At 28.2% G+C, this 22,022-nt stretch overlaps 1 protein-coding gene across 1 annotated transcript in view; it reads right to left on the bottom strand.

Annotated features, from left to right (window-relative positions):
* LOC136972722 (zinc finger protein aebp2-like) overlaps window positions 1–21,687 on the bottom strand; it is a 78,754-nt gene extending 57,067 nt beyond the window's left edge. Inside the window, 3 exon segments of the mRNA XM_067267330.1 lie at window positions 20,454–21,046; window positions 21,049–21,167; window positions 21,632–21,687. Coding sequence (XP_067123431.1) covers window positions 20,454–21,046; window positions 21,049–21,167; window positions 21,632–21,687 — 768 coding nt within the window.
* Window positions 21,688–22,022: the final 335 nt, after the last annotated feature.

Consider the following 22,022-nt stretch of genomic DNA (forward strand, 5'->3'; position numbering starts at 1 on the left):
TTATATAAAATCATTATCAGCATAACACAATGTAGAAACTACATTTTTACGCATTTTCAAAACAAATAATTTCTAATTGTAGAACAATTTAAGTTTATGTGAAATTGATTTCATACTCTCATCAATAAATGGTTTGGTATTAAGATAATGATATAAAAAACAATCTACTGAAAGAAAGGGATAATTTGACTAATCAAGTTTCATACTTCTATAATATCTTATATCATAGTTTATAGTGAAATAATCACTACAAATGATCAATCCACAAAAAGTGAAGTATAATCATTCTAAAACTTTACAGAATAAAAATGAGGCATGGTCATTCCATTCATATAAAATTTGATAAGAGAATAATGTGGAATCGTTCATTATTCTGCTTTCTAAAATATCATGAAATAAATGGAGTTCATAATACTCTCACACATTTCTAAATCAAATCCTAAGCATATTTCAATTAGACTCAATTCTGATATTCATTCTGAACATATGGAACAAACATGAAAGATGCATGACAAATTTAGCTAGTCAAATAAATGCCAATTCATATTCAATAGAAGCAAACAACATTCCACAATTATATATCCCTCACTGACTAAACAGAATATTACATTTGGTATTATTATACGGCTTAAAATGTGCATATCAAATATTAAATTTTTCCTTTTGAAAATAGAACACTTCCAACCTCCTTATTCTCTTTATGCAAATGTACATAAAACTTGTTGTACAGTACAGTACATAACATTAAAATTATAATGTCTTGAGAACCAATTCCAATAGAGCTATAATGTTTTCTTGGAGAATATTATTATAATTTCATACACTTAGCATTTATTGGCCTAACAAGTGCTAAATGTTCTAAGATATTCTTACAAATCAAGAAAATGCATAGTTTGAAGCAGACATTTTCTTAAGTTTTCATATCATTTCTCACCTATAAGCAGATCTCTAAAGTAGAGCATTTTAGGTATGAAAGCATTAACAGCACATTGACTATAACAGCATTTCAATAAAGTAATTAATTTTTAATCATAAATAATTTAAATGACTTTATGGCCCTGCTATTTTTTCAAATCTGAACTGAAAAAAATGCAACAGAAAAGAAATAGTGTTACTTTTCAAAACACCCATATATAATTCTTCACTTTAAGTTAAAATATGTTCAAAAGTCTGAAGTAAAAATAACAAATACATTTAAAACATTTAAACTAAAAAACAATTTAATGGTGAAATGTAGAACAAGTTTAAAACAGTTATTGTACTCATTAGACTGGATGCAGGTTAAATTTATTAGTAGTATTGAACAGGAATGGAGAGTTGAATCTTTTTATGGGAGTCAGAGTCGATTTTAAAAAATACGGACTTGAGATTCTTGTATTTTTCCACAGACTTCCCATCCCTGGTATTGAAACCTTTCAAACAAGCATTACTAAAGTGTAAACAAGATTTAAAAATGGAATAATATTCTGTTTTTGAAATAATCTAGATTTATTTCATGATTGCAAAGACAATTATAACTGCCAAAACTACTAAATTAAGTTATAAGTTAACAGTTAGATTAAGTTTTTTAACAATTATACAAATTCAAAGAAATTTATTTTTCTCATTAATAAACTTACATTAAACCAAACAATTATGTAATCTACTAATTCTGACAGTAATAAGTTTTGAATATCTGTAATGAAATGCTACTTTTCATCATTAATATAAATGGTTATTTGCATGAAGAAGTTAAAATTACTTGTAATATTTACAGACTGGTGTTATTAAATACAAACAAACAATTTGATAGTTAAGATTTGGTATAATATCTTATTTGAAGTTAAAATTCATGTAATATGTTGAAAAAAGTATTTTTAATGACGTTCTGATTGCGCTTTCATTAGATGAATGTATTGGCTTCCTTACATTTAATATACAAGGCTTTTTAATAATCAAAGACAAATCTCATACTCAAAAGTTGAGTTACAGAATGAGACATTCTTGAATGTCTCATTCTGTAACTCAACTTTTGTTAAGGCTGTCAAAATACATTTTCTGATAAAGATATACAACATATAATTAAAAACCATTCCAATGTTGATAACATGTCTTTATATTGTAAAAGTTCAACTGGTGCAAGTGTTAATAAAGATTATTTTCTTGTCTGGCACTCACAAGTCAGACAAGAAAATAATCTTATAGGTGTGGCAATGTTCCTGCAGATGATTCATAACATGTATACAAAGTAGGCAATGTTAATTATATAGCCTCTTGACTTCAAGTCATTCTCAAACAAAAAAATAATAACAACAATAATATTAAAGTTTTAAAAATTCATTCATTAATAAATAATTAAAAAAGAACCATTCCAAAAAATCAAAATACAAATGTTTAAGAAAGCATTTAATTTTTGATGAAAATGTTTCAAAACTGACAAAAAATAAGCACTAGTTTCAAACAGTTCTTTCTTTGTACTCAACTGAAAGAGCTATTATACATGCTTATGATAGTTTTTCATTTTTGTTAAATTTTTTTTGGTCAAGACTGGAACTTTATAATATTTGCTTACTGGTCTTTTATGATGATATAATAAAACCAGCTTATATTTTATTTTTCATCTTAATCTAAAACTACTAAAAACAATTTCATTTAGAGTATAAAATTAAAGCTAAGATATTAAAATTCAAATAATTAAAAAAGATATCTTCATCAGTCACAAAGATTAGAAATCTTAAATTTAAATTCAATATAAAAAGCTAAGTATTAGGATTTACAATGTTTTATAGATTTATTTAACTTTTTCTGTAAATATGAAATAATAGATGATGAATGTCTGCTATTTGAATATTTGTTCTGCTGATGCATTCTAGGGAAGTTAATATCTTAAAGTGTTTCATTTATATTTAATCTATATTATGCTATTTTCTGCATTCTTTTATAACTGTTTTGAACACGAAGATCCTTAAACAAGATCAAAAATGTTAGTGAATTTCAGGATTGTGCCATCTGATTTCCAGATTTATAGTCCATCAGAAAGAACACCTTGTGACTCATTTATCTCAGATCAAGTCCATTTATTTTACAACTATTTACAGTATATATAGCAATACTTCTGGATGACTACCAACAACAGTCTAAAGTCTTGCTTTTTCTCTCATTCAACAATCAAGTTGCCTTATATCCAACTTCAAGATTCGTTGGCCATCCAATCCAGAGCTGGGTCAGCAGCTTTCCTTTGGGTCTGCTTCAGTTGGCATATCTGTCCCAACTTGTCCAGAATGACTCACGCTAATTGACTGATTCAAGGTTCCAACGGGTAAAAACTTGAATCACTTTGTCTCTACTCATTAGGCCTCCTTGACAGTGGTATTAAAGTTCACTTCTTGGACTTATAAAGATTTTTTTCTTTTATTAATCAAGTGTCCAGTTGACACTATCGCTTCTAACATACTGGCTTTATGTAGTAATAAGTATCTCCACAAATCCTTAATAATACTTTTTATATTTTATATTTTCATTAATTGTTGTATAGTGTAATTTATTTTCTTCTCTGCCTGATTTCTGCACTGATCATGTGCAAGTCTCCATGTGCATGATGCTTGAATACTTCATTATGTTTTAAGGTTTTGTTCTATTTGTGTTCAATCTATAAAACATGATGACGACTATTTTATACAAATGAAAATGTTTGTTTCTCATTAAAATATCTTTTTTCCTTGTTCTTGATCTTTATGGGTTTATTTAGTGCCCAGTTGGTTATATAATGTCATTACAAATAATTTATGAGTATGAAATTTCTTATTTTAAATGTTCATGACTTTTAATTTTTTTTCTTTTGCAAAGTACTTGGATTAAATATAAGTTTTGATGTCTGTGTTTAAAGTAAATATTCTGGTATACATATTTATAAAATTACTGTCTATTCACGAGGGCCATATCATAACAATAAATACATACTATGTAAAACTGGATAATTAAGTCCAATGTATGTAAATATACTAAATATACCAGAAACATCCAGCACAATTTATAGTAACTAAAAGTAAAGAAAAAAAATTAATGTTTTCGATGATTTTTATATCAACATCTTCAGGTTGAAGAAGGATGAACATCAATGTGAAAATTTGAACTTCACTTTAAAATGCATGAATGGTTGAAAAATGATTATTTTTTAAGTACTAAGATGAATATTTATAGTCTTACTTCAAAAATAGATCTCCATGTTTTGGAAAATGTATCTACTGCCCTGTAATTTATGGCATATCCCAAAAATTAGCTTTGTATATTTTGAGAATATCTAGATGTTTTAGATAAGTCCAATTCCTACTAAGATATATTAATCCTGTTTCATTAAGAAGTACTCTTATATCATTTTAGATGCAAATATTGCTAATGTGGTGGTGGAAATGCCCTTTTGGATAGAATAATAGTGTTGTTTGATATGCTTGTAAAAAGATCAAACTGTTGCTATTATGTAAACCCATTTCCTGTTGAATCTATTGTCTATAATGGGGATAGAATATAATGAGAATGATGCTCGACCGGTTTCAACCTAAAGATGACAATTTAAAAATCATTGAAAATGTTTGTTTTTTCTTTATTTTTAGTAAGTATAATTTGTGCTGGATATTTCTGGTATATTTACATGAGTTGTCCATTTCATAATCATTGATCACTAATGAATAAAAAAGTATGAAGTGGGATGTACAGACAAAAGTTTTTACAGGCTATCCTCAGTCTCTGGTTATGTGTAGCACCCATTGCCAAATTTTGGCAGGTGCCATACTCTATCAGCAGAACAGTTTTTATGGATATAGTGCATGGACCACTCTGTTGCAGCTAGAATGGGATGTGTTGATGGGAAAAGTTAAACCTTGTAAAGGTTTCTTCAGTTTCTGGAACAAGTCAAAATCACACGAGACATGTCAAATAAATAGGATTTCCCCACCCTATTTCAGCAGAAGCATTGTTATCACACCAGTAATACAGTAAAGAGCATTGTTGTGTAACAAAATTGGCTGTTCTTGTACAAGTGCACTTCTCATTCAGAAAAATGCAGGCTTTAAGAGATGTTCAAGAAATTTCTTATAAACAGATATGATTATAGTTGCAATAGAGAAGTTTGTTTTGAAAACAGCTCTGGAGTACAGTGCTTGCCAGATATTTGGCAATGGATGCTGTATATGGCCAGAGACTGTGTGGAGGACCTGTGAGGATTTGATAAGTAAAATCCACTTCATACTTTTCTATTCATTCAGTGATCAATAATTAAGACATGACCCTCATATCTTTGTGATAAAATGAACCATCAAAAGTAATTTACATTAGCACTAAGAAAGGCATTTTATTTATTATTATTTATTATGATGTATTTATACATTTTTATTATAAATAACTTTTTTATGTCTATGTCTTTCAATCATTCCTAAAACTGCTTACTCTGCAGTATACAGAATATAAAAAACAAAGTTACAGATTCTGAAAGTTTTAAATTAAACTTTTAATACAAATACTTTTTGGCTGGCAATATACACACAAAAGTACAAATATACAAAAAATTTGTTGTTCCTTTCCACTGCAGAGAAAGTTCTGTTTATGCTATTCATAATAATTCAAAAAAAGATCATATATAATTTGTATATTACCTTTCTGTTTAATTTACCTTTGTTTAATTATCTCTTTATACAATTAGTTTTATGCTATTTCATCTTTTTTCAATTTTACATTTTGCTTAAAATTTCACTCCCAAGATGCCATATTTTTTTAAATTTCAGATAATAAATTAACTAAACTTTGTGTTGATGCTAACTATAATCTTGTATTTTAATGAGTTGTTGTCTTTTACGAGGGCTATTTTTTAAATAAGGTCCGTTTGTGAATGAAAGTGAGAATAATGCGCAATCACGGCGGTACGCATGCGCTTCTGCTCCGAGCAAGCTTGGCGCGCGTTTTGACGCGCGCCAAGCTTGCTCGGAGCAGAAGCACAGTCACCTGTCGCCTGTCACAGGTGACTGTGACAGGCGACAGGTGACTGTGCGACTGTGCAAGGTGACAGGTGACTGTGCAAGGTGACAGTCACCTGTCACCTTGCACAGTCGCCTGTCTGTATGCCGAGCTGTAGGAGTTTAAAATGTTTAAGAAAATTGAGTCTCCCGCCGACTGTGAGATACGATCTGTTATTCGATTCTTGAATGCAAGAAACTTGGCAGCAGCGGAAATTCACAGTCAGATTTGTGAAGTTTACGGTGATAATGCTGAGTGAAAGTTCGAAAATGGGTAAGAATGTTCAAGGATGGGCGAGTTAATGTGCATGATGAGCCACGCCCTGGCCGACCTTCTCTGATTTCTGAAGATTTGATTCGTGATGTGGATAACAAAATTCGAGAGGACCGACGATTCACGATTTCAACGTTATCAATTGAATTTCTACAGATTTCAAGATCAGTTTTGTATACCATTGTTTCAGAGAAACTGAATTATCGAAAATTGTTTTTTCGGTGCGTTCCAAGACTGCTTTCTGACGATCACAAAACAAAAAGATTAAACAGTGCTTTATCATTTTGACTCGATACGATAATCCACACAGTCCAGACCTTGCACCCAGTGATTTCCACTTGTTTCGATACTTAAAGGAGTTCCTTGGTGGTCAAAATTTCAACAACGAAGAAGAAGTGAAAACTGCAGTCGTGGATTGGGGTTCTTGACAGGCGGCCGATTTCTTTGAAATTGGAATTAAAAAAATTGTTGAGCGATATGACAAATGTTTAAACAAAATGGAAATTATGTAGAAAAGTAGATAAAAGTATGTAGAATATGGAAAAAAAGATATTTTAATGATATTTACAGTATTTTTCTTCTTATTAAAAAACAGACCTTATTTAAAAAATAGCCTTTGTATATTGACAGATTAATTCTATTTCATTTGTTAATAATCATTTCATAATGCACAAATTTATAAATGTTTTGCTTCTGAATAAAACTGAACTGAATATTATATAAGTCTTTATCAGTATTTTTTCATGCTAGTGATTTTTAATAATCACATTTTTCTTGGTTATTTTTTAAATATCTATTCTTTATTTTTTTATCATTTATATTATTTTGTTGATAATATAATTAAATAAGTATTTTTTCCCATGGAACATGTTTCATATATACGCCCAAATGTACCTTTTAACTAGTTTTATACTTGATTAATCAAATCATAGAGACTTTCAGTACATATCTTATAATTTTAAATGTAAGGTGTTTGAAGAATAATTATTATATTGTTATTATTTAAAATTTAAATTGTATGATTAATGCAGCATTTTAAGATGTTTTCAAAGCTTCTATGATTCATTTGTACAAAAAATAAAATTTGGGTTACTCACATTATGATTCATTATTTTTAACATACAGACTACACATATAACCAATATCCTGCAAGAAGAGACTACAAGAAAGCAAATGTTTTCATCCTTATTTAACTAGAACAAATATGTTCAGTGTTTATTAATGTATATCCAGTTTTGAATAGTTGTATTTTTAACATATTTACTTATATATGTTATTTCCTTCATAAATTATACAACTTATAAATTTTTAATAATTTTTTGTATATTATTTCTTTTCTCAATATCTTCAAAGCAAATATTCAAAATTCGATGCATGCTTAACAAAAGTCTTGAATGATTATCAACATCTGTGATGCAGAAAATATGCTTTCAAGCATCAGTTAATAAAATGAATGCTAAAGTATCACCATTTAATAAAATTTGAAGAAACTTAAAAAAGTAATTTAGATAATTCAATAGAAGTGATAAATAAGTAAAATATTTTTCCAAAAAATATAAATATACTAGGTACCAGATAACTGCTAAATAGGTAATATAAATACTTTTTAATGATAAGTAAGTAAGTTATTTTTTAATTTTGAAAATGATCAGGTTAGTAAATTTATTATTAATTAGAGTAATGTAAGCATTAATTAATTAATTATTAATTAGAATAGAGATGCAAACAGGATACTGCTATCTCTTGTTAATTTTAATAATAATTAAATTTAGATTCAAATCTCACCTTTTCAGGCATTTTCTAGACTTCTAGTTTAGAAATTAGAAATCATAATAAAAAAATAAATGTATGAAAAAACTAACAAGATATTAATAAATCTATATCTAACAGCAAATTATTCTAATTATTAATAAATATACAGCTCAACATTTTCTGAAATTAAAAACTATCATGTTTTCTTTATTCTAATACACCATCAACTCTAATGCACATCTAATTTTTGTGATGTCAAAACATAAAAAAGTTTGTGAATGTAATGCAGACCCTATATCATCAAACATGCAGCTACAAGAAGTTAATGTATTCAAACAGCAATAAATGCATTTTTGAAAAAATATTTTATTGTCAAATTTAGTGCTTCACATCACAATGTTTACATTTCCAAATATATTCATTTATGACTATCAAGATAGAGAAGATCTACAAAACAGACAAAATTCAGGAGTCAAAATTAAAATTAAATCATATGATCAACATTTTAATAGCAATATTTCATGTTACTATGCACAAGCATGAAATTTTCCAGATAACACATACAGATATCACACTGACATATCTATATACATGTTCTTCAGCATAACAGACAACTTTTCACTTAAACTTAGCTTCGTAGGAAATCTGTCTGCTGGACATTGCTCACTCTGTTTGCTGTAGTTCAAAAGACCACAGAACCAAAATTAAAACAAAGAAGTGGGAGGGACAAGGAACATGTACCATATCTATAATAATGATGTAATACATGCAAATTTCTAAGAAGAGCAAGAAGCAATGTGAACAAGGCAGCATGAAACCAGAAAAATTCAAAAAATGGGCATTAGAATCAAGAAAACATAGCAGTGACAAATTTGTTTGCCTTTGGCTTATTCAAAGTTCTATATGTCAGTGCTCATTTATTTTGAATAGTATTTCAATATTTGAATCTAACAATTCAAACAAACAAAACATCAGGCTTTTAGAAAGTAATTTCTTCATAAGAAAATGTATTTCTATTAGAACTTATATAAATTTATATATAATAATAAACATTGCATAATCTTATGCTTACTTTATATAGCATTCAGTACATTAATTAAAGGGAAAAAAGTACATTTAATTATGCTAAATAATTAAAAAGTTTGTACGTTTGTCAGTCTTCATCCCTTTATCCTACGAACCAATGAATTGTACAATAAAATAATCCTTATCATAGAATTTAATCTTAAGTAGAACTAGATAATACTGATTGTTGATATTTTTTTATCAACAATCATTATTTAATTTTTTTTTAAATCACCAATTCATTTTTTGGAATTATGCCACCAACAGAGGGAAGTTTCTTTAAATGAGTTTTGCATATTGAGGCAGATAAAAACTCCAGTTAAAGACTGACTTTCTCATAAGATGATATTCCTGAAATCTGAAAGGTACAAAATGTGAAGACACTTTAAATGTATTTTATTGTTTGTTTTATTTTTGTGAATTTTAAGTAAATAATATTGAGTTGTTTAAATAAGAAATTACCCAATTATTAAAATTTATATATATTTAAAAACTGACTTCATATTAACACTACAAAATACAGGTAGCAAAAAGAACTATACATTTGTTATTGTTAAAAAAAGATAAAAAATTAAAACAACTGTATTTACACTTAATGTTATAAAAATCAAACAAAAACTGATTCAGTTTAAAACAAACATACTTAATATAAAAATAAAATTATTCTTGAAATATTAGATTTATTGATTCACCTAAATAATCACATTTACAAATTTCTGGCATCAATAAATTTTAGTTGCTTTTGTAACTTTTTTGTGTATTGGAAAATAAAATTATAAAGAACAAACTGTTTGAATGAAAAACAAGTTTAAACACAATTCAAACATAAAATAAGCTTAAAAATAAATAAATTTAAAAAAGATAAGTATTTATTTTAAAGTCCCTATTTTCAAACTTATTTTAAATTTGTTTTTCATTTGAACAGTTTGTTCTTTTTATAATTATATCATCATATCTTTACAAGTCTTTTTAAATTAAAATGTTCTGTTTCAACTTTTCATTTTAGTGTTCTAATTCTATATTCTTTTAATCAAACCTGATAATGTCCATTGTATATAGTTAAAAATGTTTAAGTAAATATTTTTGATTTTTCTGGTATTTTGGTATTGTGTAACTCTGCTTCTGGTTCTAACTATATCTTTGTATCTAACTTCTTACAAAAAAGTTTCAAAAAAACAATCAAAATAAATTTTTTTGACCCCTGGAAATTATTTATCAATATATATAGATTTATGTACAGTTGATAAAAATACCAATTAAAATTTATAATTTATGTTTTAAGTTTGACTGAATTTACAAAAATGCAAAAATTTTATTGGGAAGGAAATTTTTGTTTACAGAGTTTTTGCTTAAATATAAAAATAATGCATTTTCATGTGTATAACTCATGCTGGAATATAATCTATGATAGTGCATACTCCATAAAAAATTACTAAAACAAAAAGCTTTTGCATAATCTGCCCCACAATATACTCTATGCCTGTAGTAGTAGTCATTGTTCCACAGATAAAAGTTTATAACTTAATTTAAAAGCAACATAAAACATGCCCCATTACATAATCCACACTTCTTTCAAATTGTCTTTTAAACATAGAAAAATCTTAGGAATAATCTGCATTAAATTTGGTAAATGCAATAAAAATGTCCAAGTCATGCACATGATGATGATGATATCTAATATATGTAATATCTTTAACATATTTAGGCTACAATTTTATTTGTGAATCATAACCAATCATATAATTCACAGTACACTAATAATTTACAAAGAATTAATATAAATTTTTGTGTATTCTATAAAAAATGTCTTTCTGTAACATTGTGTTATATTAAGTGTGATATTGAACACAATGTATTAAACTCCAAGAAAAATTTTAGACATTCTACAATATTTCTTGGAGTTTAAATAAAGGCATTCAAACATGTAGTGTGGCTTCCTAATTTATAGAACATATGGTATCTGTCTACTGAATTTACATAGTAATATCCAAGAAGTGAGATTTATAAAAATAATAATCAATAAAGATAATACTGTACTTTAAAATATAATGTGAAATTTTAATAAGGTATAACAAATACTATACAACCTATCAAAGTTGCCAGTATGTAATATCTAAAGTTGATTAATACTACATATCATTTACACTAAAATGATTATTCTAAGTGTATTTAATTATTTATGTTTTAATATAATGATTTTTATGATGATTATATGGAATATTTATATTATATAAATTAATAATATACATATACATATATATATATATATATATAATATATATATATATTCTAAACAAGGAGTTTCTTATATAGTAATGGTACACGAAAGATTAAAAAATAAGTAGCAATGAAAAATTGAATGCTTTAAGATCAATAATTTTTCTCCTTAAATTTTATATAATTGTTGTTATATAATAAGCAAGAATAAAACTATTAATGTGCATTATTTATTTCTATCTCAATACTTTTATCCTTTTTCTATTCTTTATTTGTATAATATTTTTAAAATAAAGATATATTTTCTGTTTCATGTTTGTTGTGACAATTTTAAAGTTTAACATTTAAAATAATTAAAAAATTAATCAATGATTTGTAAAGCTTAATTATTATGCCCTTGTGTCCTTTCTATCATAATTTAAAATTAAATAATATTTAATAATCTATAGCTGAATTTCTGGAAAATTGGAGAATGCAGAGAACAGGTAAACTAAATAAAAAACAGTGTTTTTGATCTGTAAGACTTATTATACTGGAAAATATGGATGCAGATATTAAGTCCTGTTAATATATAAAAAGTACTAGTATACAAAATAAATTTTAAATTACGATTTGTAAAGCTTATCAAATAATTCAGAACCCTTCACTATAAATTTATTTGGTACCGAAGCTTAAAGTCAAAATTAAATGTTACATTCAGAAACATTGAATTCAAACTAATGACTCAATAACAGCATATTTTTTTATGTATCTAGTATAATTGGAATTCTAGTTGGTCCTACACATGACTCAAGAAATTTTTACAAAACATTTGTTTGATTTTTTAAAGTCTAAAAGGTAAAATAAATATTTCAAAGTAAAAAACAGTAGAATTAATACAAACTATCTTTTCATATGAAATTAATCTGTTATAAAAATTACATTAACATTTACTGAATCAAGGATATATACCTTACGATAGATATTATTTCTCATAAAACAATGTATTCATAATAATAGATCTTTTCATTTTATCTCAAGAGTTAACATTTAAAATATGCAATTACAATACAAAATCTTTGTATTATTATGAGGATACATAATGATACAAAGATCATCTTTAGTCAAGCTTTTCATGCATGAGGACTTATACTAGAATGAAATAATAAATTAGTGAGATGGATGAAAAGAGAATACAAAACTAAGTTTATGAATTATATTTTGCCTATCATTAACAAAGAACTTTTTCCCCCTACAAAGAAATTGAGTTTGTTCTTTAAAAGCAGAAATCTGGTATCATATTTGTCCTATAATTACAGTATTCAAAAACAGTAATTGAAATATTGGGGCAATGAAAATGGCTTTCAATATTCTGCTAGTAAGCAAACTGTTAGTAATATTTTGTTTTGTAAGATTCTTTGGATTTATATAAATATAAAGCAAAAGAATCTTACAAAATATTATTAAGTTAAGAAAAATGGAATTATTGTCACACACTTTGCATATTGAAGTATATCACAATGTATTAACCTAAAGCAGATTATTTTATATTGTATTGAATGTATAAACATCACAAAAAACAAAATAAAGGCAACATCAGTATATCTGATGTTAAAAAGTATATTTTAAAGTGTCCTTGATTTATAGTGGAAATATTAATAAAATAGATATATACAAAGTATTATTATTTATATTACTAAAATTTATCATGATTTACCTAAATATTCTCATAATACAGTGTATTACATCATATTTACTTTGTAATTTGCTTATGATTTAATATTTAAAAAAGAATTACGTGAAAAAGCACATTTTGTATAAATATAAATTATAATTCCATGTAGTTTCTAAGTTAAACAAATTCAGCATTATTCATGTTCATGTCAATATTAATTGCAAATATTTCTTTTAATTTACAAAACAAGATTTTCCTATATTTCAGGCAGAAGTACTCCAAATGCAATATATATTGATCATATTTTTTGTTTTACAATAAAAATGATTTGATGATAAATAATTTTCTTACTGAAAATTTTCTTAATGCCTTTAAATTTAATTTTCTTAAATTTTCCTAATCATTTTGATTAGGCAATTTATAAAGTAAAAATATTGTATAATAATAATAATTACTATTATTATTTACTGTTTAAAAATTGTGCATTTAATGTTAAAGAAACAAACAATCATCTTGTTATTTTGAACATTTAATAAACTAAAATTTTTAAAATTTGATCATAAAAAAAGTGAGATGTTTTACGTCCTCAAAAGATTTTGTATATAGAAAATAATCTTTCTTGCAGAACACTGTTTATAAATACAAAACATAATTCTAAAAAAAACAACAAATTTCTGTGTTTTGAAATGCTAACTTTTCTTTTAATTATCAGCCTTTTCATCATATTAGATATGTATATCTCTTAACATTATATTTATTTTTAAAATATTTATAGTAATGATATCAAAATATAAAATACAATTGTCATAAGATTTTAAGGGGCAAGACATCTGATGAGATTTTAAAAAGTGTCTTATCCAGAAATGAAAATTTTCAATCTTACATCAGATATGAATTCTATCATTTGCTATTTTTAATAATAATAATAAATTTCTAAAAAATTAATATAAAGATGAAAAGATAAATATTCATAATATAAAAAAAATAATTTCTTCAATTATCATTATATTTCATACTTAATCATATTTGATTTTAAGAGGTTAACTTAACAGAATAATAAAAATGGTAGGTCTATTTAAATGTATTTTATTAAATAAAATTTACCTTAGCAGATGACTGATGAAAAGATAAAAGAAAATCTTAATTTAAATTAAAACTAAACAAATTAAGATAATGATTATCTATATATATAAAGTCAAAATATGAATGTATATATGTATGTATGTTTGTTAGGTAAAGGGTTCCATTCCATTCAACATATCCTCACCTAATCTGGCATGAATATTCTTTGACACCCTAAAAAAATACTATGGTGTCCCACCCAAACATCCCTAAAAAGTATTACCTCTTAACTTTAGTATGAACAATTTTTTTGTTTTGCAGTTTTATTATTGTAAATACTAAGGTCAATAAATGTACATTTTACTTACTAAGACCATTGTTTTTATTACCCTCTTCCAACCCAACTTTACCGATCTCCCACACCCGTCAAAAAACAGCTAGTATGTAATAGAATAGAATGATTTTTTTTAATATTAACCTGCATTTTGCATAGATACCGGTATTTTTGGTTAAAACTGCTTAAGCCTAACATATACAGAGACTTAAATAAATAAATAAAATGTTTATGTTTGGTTAAAATTAATTTCTTTTAAAGTGACTCTCTAAAATATTAAATTAAATTATTAGTGAGAAGTCATAAAATTTATGTAAATAAATTAAACTTTGTTAACTGTTCCAATGTTTGAAACTTTTTTAATGTTCTCTCTTCAAAATAATGGTCTTTGTTTGGAATTTAATTGTAAGTTATATATTCTGAAAATATTTAATAAATATTACAGATATTTTTGATGACTTCTCATTCAGGCTGATGGTTTTTTGATTTAATGTATTTAGTTAAATCTTGGTTCAAGTGTGGAAAAATAAGCTGTTATAGTTTACATAATTCTTCTCTGTAACTTCTAATACAATGTAGTAAAGATAATTATATTTTTATTACATTCAATATAAATAAAGATTTTGTAAAAGAAAAAATTTCTAATTAAAAACTTGTGCATGAATAGAGTAAAACTAAATTTACATGAAATGTAACCTATAATATAATGATAGAGTTTATTTTAAGGAAAAGAACAATGCATAAAGCAAAATATCACACAGATATTTTAGAATATATACTAAAAATACAAAAATTCTAACCTCAAGGGATTGAACAAAACCCAAAAACAATATAATCTACACAAAAGTAAAGAATAAATGGCATGAAGATAATGATGGTTTCTTTTTTCGTGTTTTGGAAATTAACTATGTATGGTGATAATTACAAATGGTTTTAAACCAGATGTTTAATATAAAAAGTACGTAATTACTTAATTAAATTTAGTATTACAGAATATCTTCTCAATATTATAGTATTATTGAAGTGATAACTTCTTCCTTCTTCCCAAAACTTCAATTTTGTGAACTTAATATACATGTATTTTTCAGGAAACAATAAGAAGGTTACTGTAATTTGTCCATTTTATAAAACTAGTAATTAAGCATTATTTACATTAGTTTGCTCTTCAGTATTCACAAGAGATCTAAGCCATTATTAATATTCCATACATACTTCCACAACTTTTGCTGCCACAAATCTTTCAATTTGTTTAACTGTATATAATATGGAAAAAATAAACAACTTTAACAAACTAAAGAATTAACAACAACATTTTATAAATATACAGAGCATTTGGTTTGCCAATGATTGAGTGACACCTGACACATGAGGTGTTTATTGGGCTGTTTACGTTTACGTTTTTTTGGGGGGGGGTTCTAATCACTTCAGATAATTTGCATACTTTTCCTATTATTTTACAATTAACTTTTTTTTCCTTACGTTTATTTACAGGAAATTAGCAGCAAGCAAAGATTGCACAAAACACTAAAGCAAAAAATGTAAAATGTACTTTAAATTAACTTTAAACTTCATAAATTTCGTAACGTATTTCCCAATTGTATCCAATGTAGATTGATATAAAATTAAGAAACGCTACTCCAAATATTACACGTAACTTCCATTAGACAAGAGTTTTTTCTGTTCTTTCTTTGCTTTCTGCATATAAGATTAAAGAAATAATTTTTATCAATAGAAATGATGAATTAATATTTTAAATGTTTCTTAAGATAGAATAATTTCTCATCATGTTTCATCGAACACTCTGCAAACGGCACATGAAGAGGACGATAATCAATGAGTAATTCGACCCCATTATCATTCTATATTTAGATCTAGACATTTTACACTTTTATTTTAAAAAATACCAAAATAAATTACAAACAATACCAAAATATTTGTTTTATTCAGAGTTTTTGGTGGACTCCAATATTCTTAAGGAAGAAATAAGATTTTGTATATATATTTATATTATTGGAATATAATTTTATGTTTATGTATTTTTTTGTAATAATAGAGAAAATATTTAATTTTATTCAAATCGTTACTAATAAAAGAGATGTACACAAAAAAAGATTCATGCACACAAATATACTTTGAATATCTGCCATAGTCGATTGAAGTTTCATTTGCGTATTAGTGATTGAGTAATGGATGGATTGTATTAACTCACCTCTTCCATCACTCTACAGTAAGATATTTATAATGAATAATAAAAGAAATTCACAATGATATTAAATAACAGAATTTTATAATTAAATTTTAAAATATACGCCCTGCATACTAATTACTAATAACAAAGAATTTCATGGGATATCTGTATGAAACTGCAATGAGAAGCAAAAACAATATAAATCGTTTTGTTTTCTTTATTAGTTTAAATTTAGGCGTTTAAAGTACTAATTTTAATGCGTATTTATAAATTAAAACGGCGCAAAATTTCAGGATGGCGCTAAATCTTAGTTTACTTGTCAAACTTGTAAGTGCCTCGTTACGCTTTGCTTTAAACAAATTTCACGAATTTACTGACAGGATAGCCGAAATGATTGATTGCAAACTCCAGTCTGTTCTTTGTTCTCATTTTTTAACATCTTATTCGCTACAGATCACTCATAAGTAGCCAACTGAATATAGGCTAACCATCATTTCCCTTAAGTGAAGTGCAACAAACAGTGTAGGTAGGGATTGCAATCCAGCAGTGTTTTGAATCCAGCTGGATTTTTGCTGGATTGAAATCATTCCAGCTGGATCCAGCGCGGATGTATTTTTGGTGCAATAAAATGTTATCTATCTATCTATCTATCCTGCAATTTATGTTTTTTTAATGAAATAAAACATTTTTAAAAAATACTTTAAAAGCTTTTATTATTTAGACTGATCACTATAAATCAGTAAAACTTCTTACACATTTAGGTAGAAAATTAACTTTGGTTCGGTTTAACATTTGAGATAGAGATAATTAACTTTAAATGTTTAGTTAGATTATAACTATAATGTAATCTTTAAGTTAAATAATAGCAAAGGTAATTCTACTGATTAATTTATATTAATATATTATAATAATGTAAAGACGGATAATCAGTGGCTAAGTGGCTATCAGTCTTACCAGTTTTCATATATATAGACTCTACATATTAGTCTGTAGTTATTTATAGGTATGTAAAACTATGTACTGGAAGTAAAATAAGTTAAATAAACTACACCTTTATCAATCCAGCAAAATTTAATAAAATAATAACGTTTTCAATCGTTTTTAACGATCTTCCTCGGTTACAAAAAAATAGAACATTAAATATAGAACATAAAATGTGTTCGGAATAAATATGAAAATTAACGGAAAACGCCCAACGGACAAAATATAGATAAACAAACGAAATAAATAGCGGAAAAAATATATACAGTGTGTTTTTTTTAAACTGACGGTACTCAGAAACATCTGTAGAGCAATCTAGCAGCCGGACTGTCGCCAAATTTGGGAGAGTGACTAAGGACGACATGGAAAAGAGATTCCGCGAAGAAAAAAGTAGTACCTAAATTCGCCGGTAGAGGAGGATTTGGCGCTGTTGTAGCGAAAAAGCTACCAGCACTTCACTGAAGAAAGGGTCATCAGTCGCTTTTTTCCACTTGCATGGGCCGCCTCGCTCTCCGGATCTAACCCCATGTTACTTTTTCCTGTGGGGTTACTTAAAGTCCAAGGTCTATCTTGGTAGTGTCCCAAACTTGATGACTTTGAAGGATAACATTTCTCGAACTGTGATGAACATTCCTGCGGACGCCATGTTACGTTCGGCCATAGAGAACACGGTGTTCAGGATGCAATGAGTTGTCCAGCAGGACGGTGATCACATTGAAGAAGGGAGAAGGTTATTTGCTGATTAATTAAACTTTCGTTATTACACTGAAACCTCTGTCTGATTATTCATTCGTGTGTTTGTTAATTGCAGCTGGATTTTATGCAGATTCTTAGCTGTTTTGCTACAACAGCGCCAAATCCACCCCTACCGGAAAATTTGGGTACTACTTTTTTCTTCGCGGAATCTCTTTCCCATGTCGTCCTTAGTCACTCTCCCAAATTTGGCGACAGTTCGGCTGTTAGATTGCTCTACAGATGTCTCTGAGTACCGTCAGTTTAAAAAAAAAAACACTCTGTATGTAAGATCCAATGAAACCAGCATTGTCCGTTAATAACATTAATTAATGTAAAAGGATCTCCACATGGTAGACAATGAGTCCGCATCTCTATGGTTTATACAACCAGTTGTCATGTGCGCCTTGCAGATTTCCAATCTCTCAAGATGTTTGACCGTTTGCCTATTCTTCGTCGTTTTTATAATTGCCGCTTGATCCCATTGGACGTTAACATCCTTCTGTCTTGCGTATGATGCCAGCGCAGTGTTGTCAAGGTTCTTACTGATTATATATTTGTGCTCTTGAGCCTTTGTTTTAAACTGCGCATCGTTGCACCCACATAAACAAGCTTGGAATTGAAACGTTGGTTGTGTAAAGGCACCGAATATATACCCGTTGTTGAATTCCGATCCTCTTTCTTTTTATCGTTTCTTAAAAGTTTGAAAACAGTGGGATTACGTCGGTATACAATACGAAAATTATCAGACCTGGCAGTACATCTATGTATCTTGTTTAAAAAAATTGGGATGTAATTAAGCACTATTCTTATTATATTTATTCGAAACACATTTTATGTTCTATAGTTAGTGTATTTTTTTGTAACTGAGGAAGATCGTTAAAAGCGATTGAATACGTTATTATTTTATTAAATTTTTCTGGATTGATTAAGGTATAGTTTATTTATGAGTAATTTAATTATTAGTGTTAGTAAAGTAGTGAGTAAGTAATTAGTAGCAGTCTAGTAGTCAGCAAAGCAGCAACGCGACGACGTAGACTTTTTCGCAATTATTTAGAAAGTTAACTGAGTATTTGCGGATCCGCAGCGCTGGATCCAGCACCAAGTGCTGGATCCAGCAGGCCGAAGAATGCGCTGGATCCAGCTGGATTGCTGGATGAGGGATCCAGCAATTGCAATCCCTAAGTGTAGGGTTGAATATTTTGATAAATTTTAAATAATAACTACTTTCTTTCAAACAGAAGTAGAACCTTTTTTCAAACTTATATGCAAAAAAGTGAGCTTGAAATAACGAAAACTTTTTTAAAATGCTTCCTAACTGTATGGTAAGAAAACCAATACCCTTCCGAACAAAATTTGGGAACATAAAATGAACTTCATTACAAATTATGAATTATAAAGGGGAAAAACAAATCTTTAATAAACAAAAACGAATAAATCTTTAAATATCTTCATTAATTAACACAAAATCTTTAGGCATTCTCAAGCATATTGATAAGAATAAATTTTACCGTTTTATTTAAAAAGAAAATAAAATAAACATTTTTCGATAAAGATAATTTTTAATAAAGAAAATTATTTAATTTACTCATTAAGAAATTTTCATAATAAGTTCGTAAGTTCGATATAAAAAATGTCCCAAAATCACTTAACGATCGCAAAAACTAAATTGTGCAAAATCTATTCAAATTAAATATTTAATCACGTTTTTAATCGTGTTTTCACCAATTCTGTAAGAAACACTACTTTGTTCTAAGCTCAGTTTACGATTCTTATTTACGAGTATACTGTGTTTGAAACATCGCGTGTTCCATGTATACTCGCGAACAGGAATAATTAACTTTTGGTCCACCCCATAAAATTTTGGTATGAAACGATTAATTTCAATGTGTCACAATAAAACTGATGTTTTTATTCATTTGTGTTCCGTCAAGAATTTAAAAAAAAAACATATACAAAAATTTCTGATTAGAACTTCATTTTACATTGCCATTATTATTGATTTTATGAAAAATCGTATCATAGTATATTATGGAATAGGTAAAATAGCGTATATAATAAATTAAATAATGATAAATTTATAGTACGTAATGAACATATAATACTCTTTTATGTTTAAAAGCAAGCTTAAAGATAAATAAATTATATAGCTATTTAAAATTATTGCTTAATAAATATTTTAAAAAAGAGAAAGAAAAGTAAAGGCTTACCTTGCAACCGACCCATAAACAGGTGAACGTTTCACTATCACTCTGTCTTTCCACGTGATATTTACGGATATGTTCCACCAGCTGACCGCTGCACACCATTTTCTGCTCACAGTTGAACCATTTACAAGTAACAGTGTGACTATCGTCGGTATTTGTCTGTATCTCGGGACTGGCAGTTGACGACTGATTCGATGAGGATGATGATGAGGATGATGATGATGAGGATGATGAGGTGTTTTCTTTCTCCAGTCCATCCCCCACGTGACAATTCGGCTTCACCTCACATTCCGAACTGTCACCAATGGCAGTGTAATATTCCTCGTTCACTTCACTCTCCGATTTTGATCCTAAGCGTGCATTGTCATCACATAAACTCTTGTCGTTGTAAATGCAGTCATAGAAAAAATTCTTCTTATTATCACATACTGTGTCTGTCGCATTGTCGTGTCCCTGAGACAAACTATATTGTCCACTTGTTGGGTACTCGTTCTTCGTCAGAGCCACCAGTGTCCCCGAGAGAGTGATGCTATCGTCACTGTCTGCTCGGCAGTTATCTGCCAGAGACGGTGGGATGGGTGGCATCGGCTGGGGGTGCCTGGACACGGAGAATCTGGGCTTTCTGTCTCGGGAGAACAGGGTTCGGACACGTTGCTGCTTGTCGACTGACATGAATCGCTACCACCGTGGTCGCTGCCACCACTGCTCACGGCAACACTGCAATAGCAGAAATACACGCTAACATCAACATTACTTGGCCAACAACCTCGTCATAACTCCACTTAATGGAAGAGTTATTTTAACTCGGCAAACAATTGACGACATGAATGGAGTTCCCGGAATACGACAGGAAGTGTTACGTATTAAAAATGGGGGTGGAAAAATATTCAAATCGGCACTTTTTTCGAAAATGTTCTATGTCGGTTACATAAACGCATAGCGCTGGACTAACACAATTCGTTAACGTTTCTACGATTTGCCCATCGACAATTCTAATATCCAATTGCACTTAGGATGAGAAAACCAGCAAAATCGAATGACATCTAGTGAAATCGATCAAGATACCCGAATCTAAACCAAATAACCCTCCAACTTATTCGGTTATCGAGTACTCAATATGAAAGAAGGTATCTCCCACACCCGTATACCTTACACTTCGGAAATTCAAACAAAAAACTTACTTCGAATTTAGGATCCAATACCCTCTACGGATGGCTTCGCTTCTTGTTACGACCATAACCCGTCAACAATCATCTTAGTGCCATCGTTTCACTCATTATCATCACCACGATGACCGCAACGAGCGGATGTTGGTAGGAGGTGAATTTTATTATTCTACAACATTACAGAATAGTAAGAGAAACCAAAAAAAAGAAGAAGAAAAAAAGCATAAACGAATTATGCTCTCCAACGGAGAAACCAAGGAGGTCCAGTCGACTATGGATATCCGTGATAGACAAGAAAAACGATCGACAAATTGTAAGAACCATACCCACTGCAAACAATAGTGCGCCAAATTACAAAACCTACCACAAGAATTCCGAAAAATCGCGTGAGTTTTAGAAAATCTCC

This window comes from Centruroides vittatus, unplaced genomic scaffold (assembly GCF_030686945.1).
Source record: "Centruroides vittatus isolate TY-2023 unplaced genomic scaffold, ASM3068694v2 contig_301, whole genome shotgun sequence".
In the NCBI taxonomy this organism is placed as follows: domain Eukaryota; kingdom Metazoa; phylum Arthropoda; class Arachnida; order Scorpiones; family Buthidae; genus Centruroides; species Centruroides vittatus.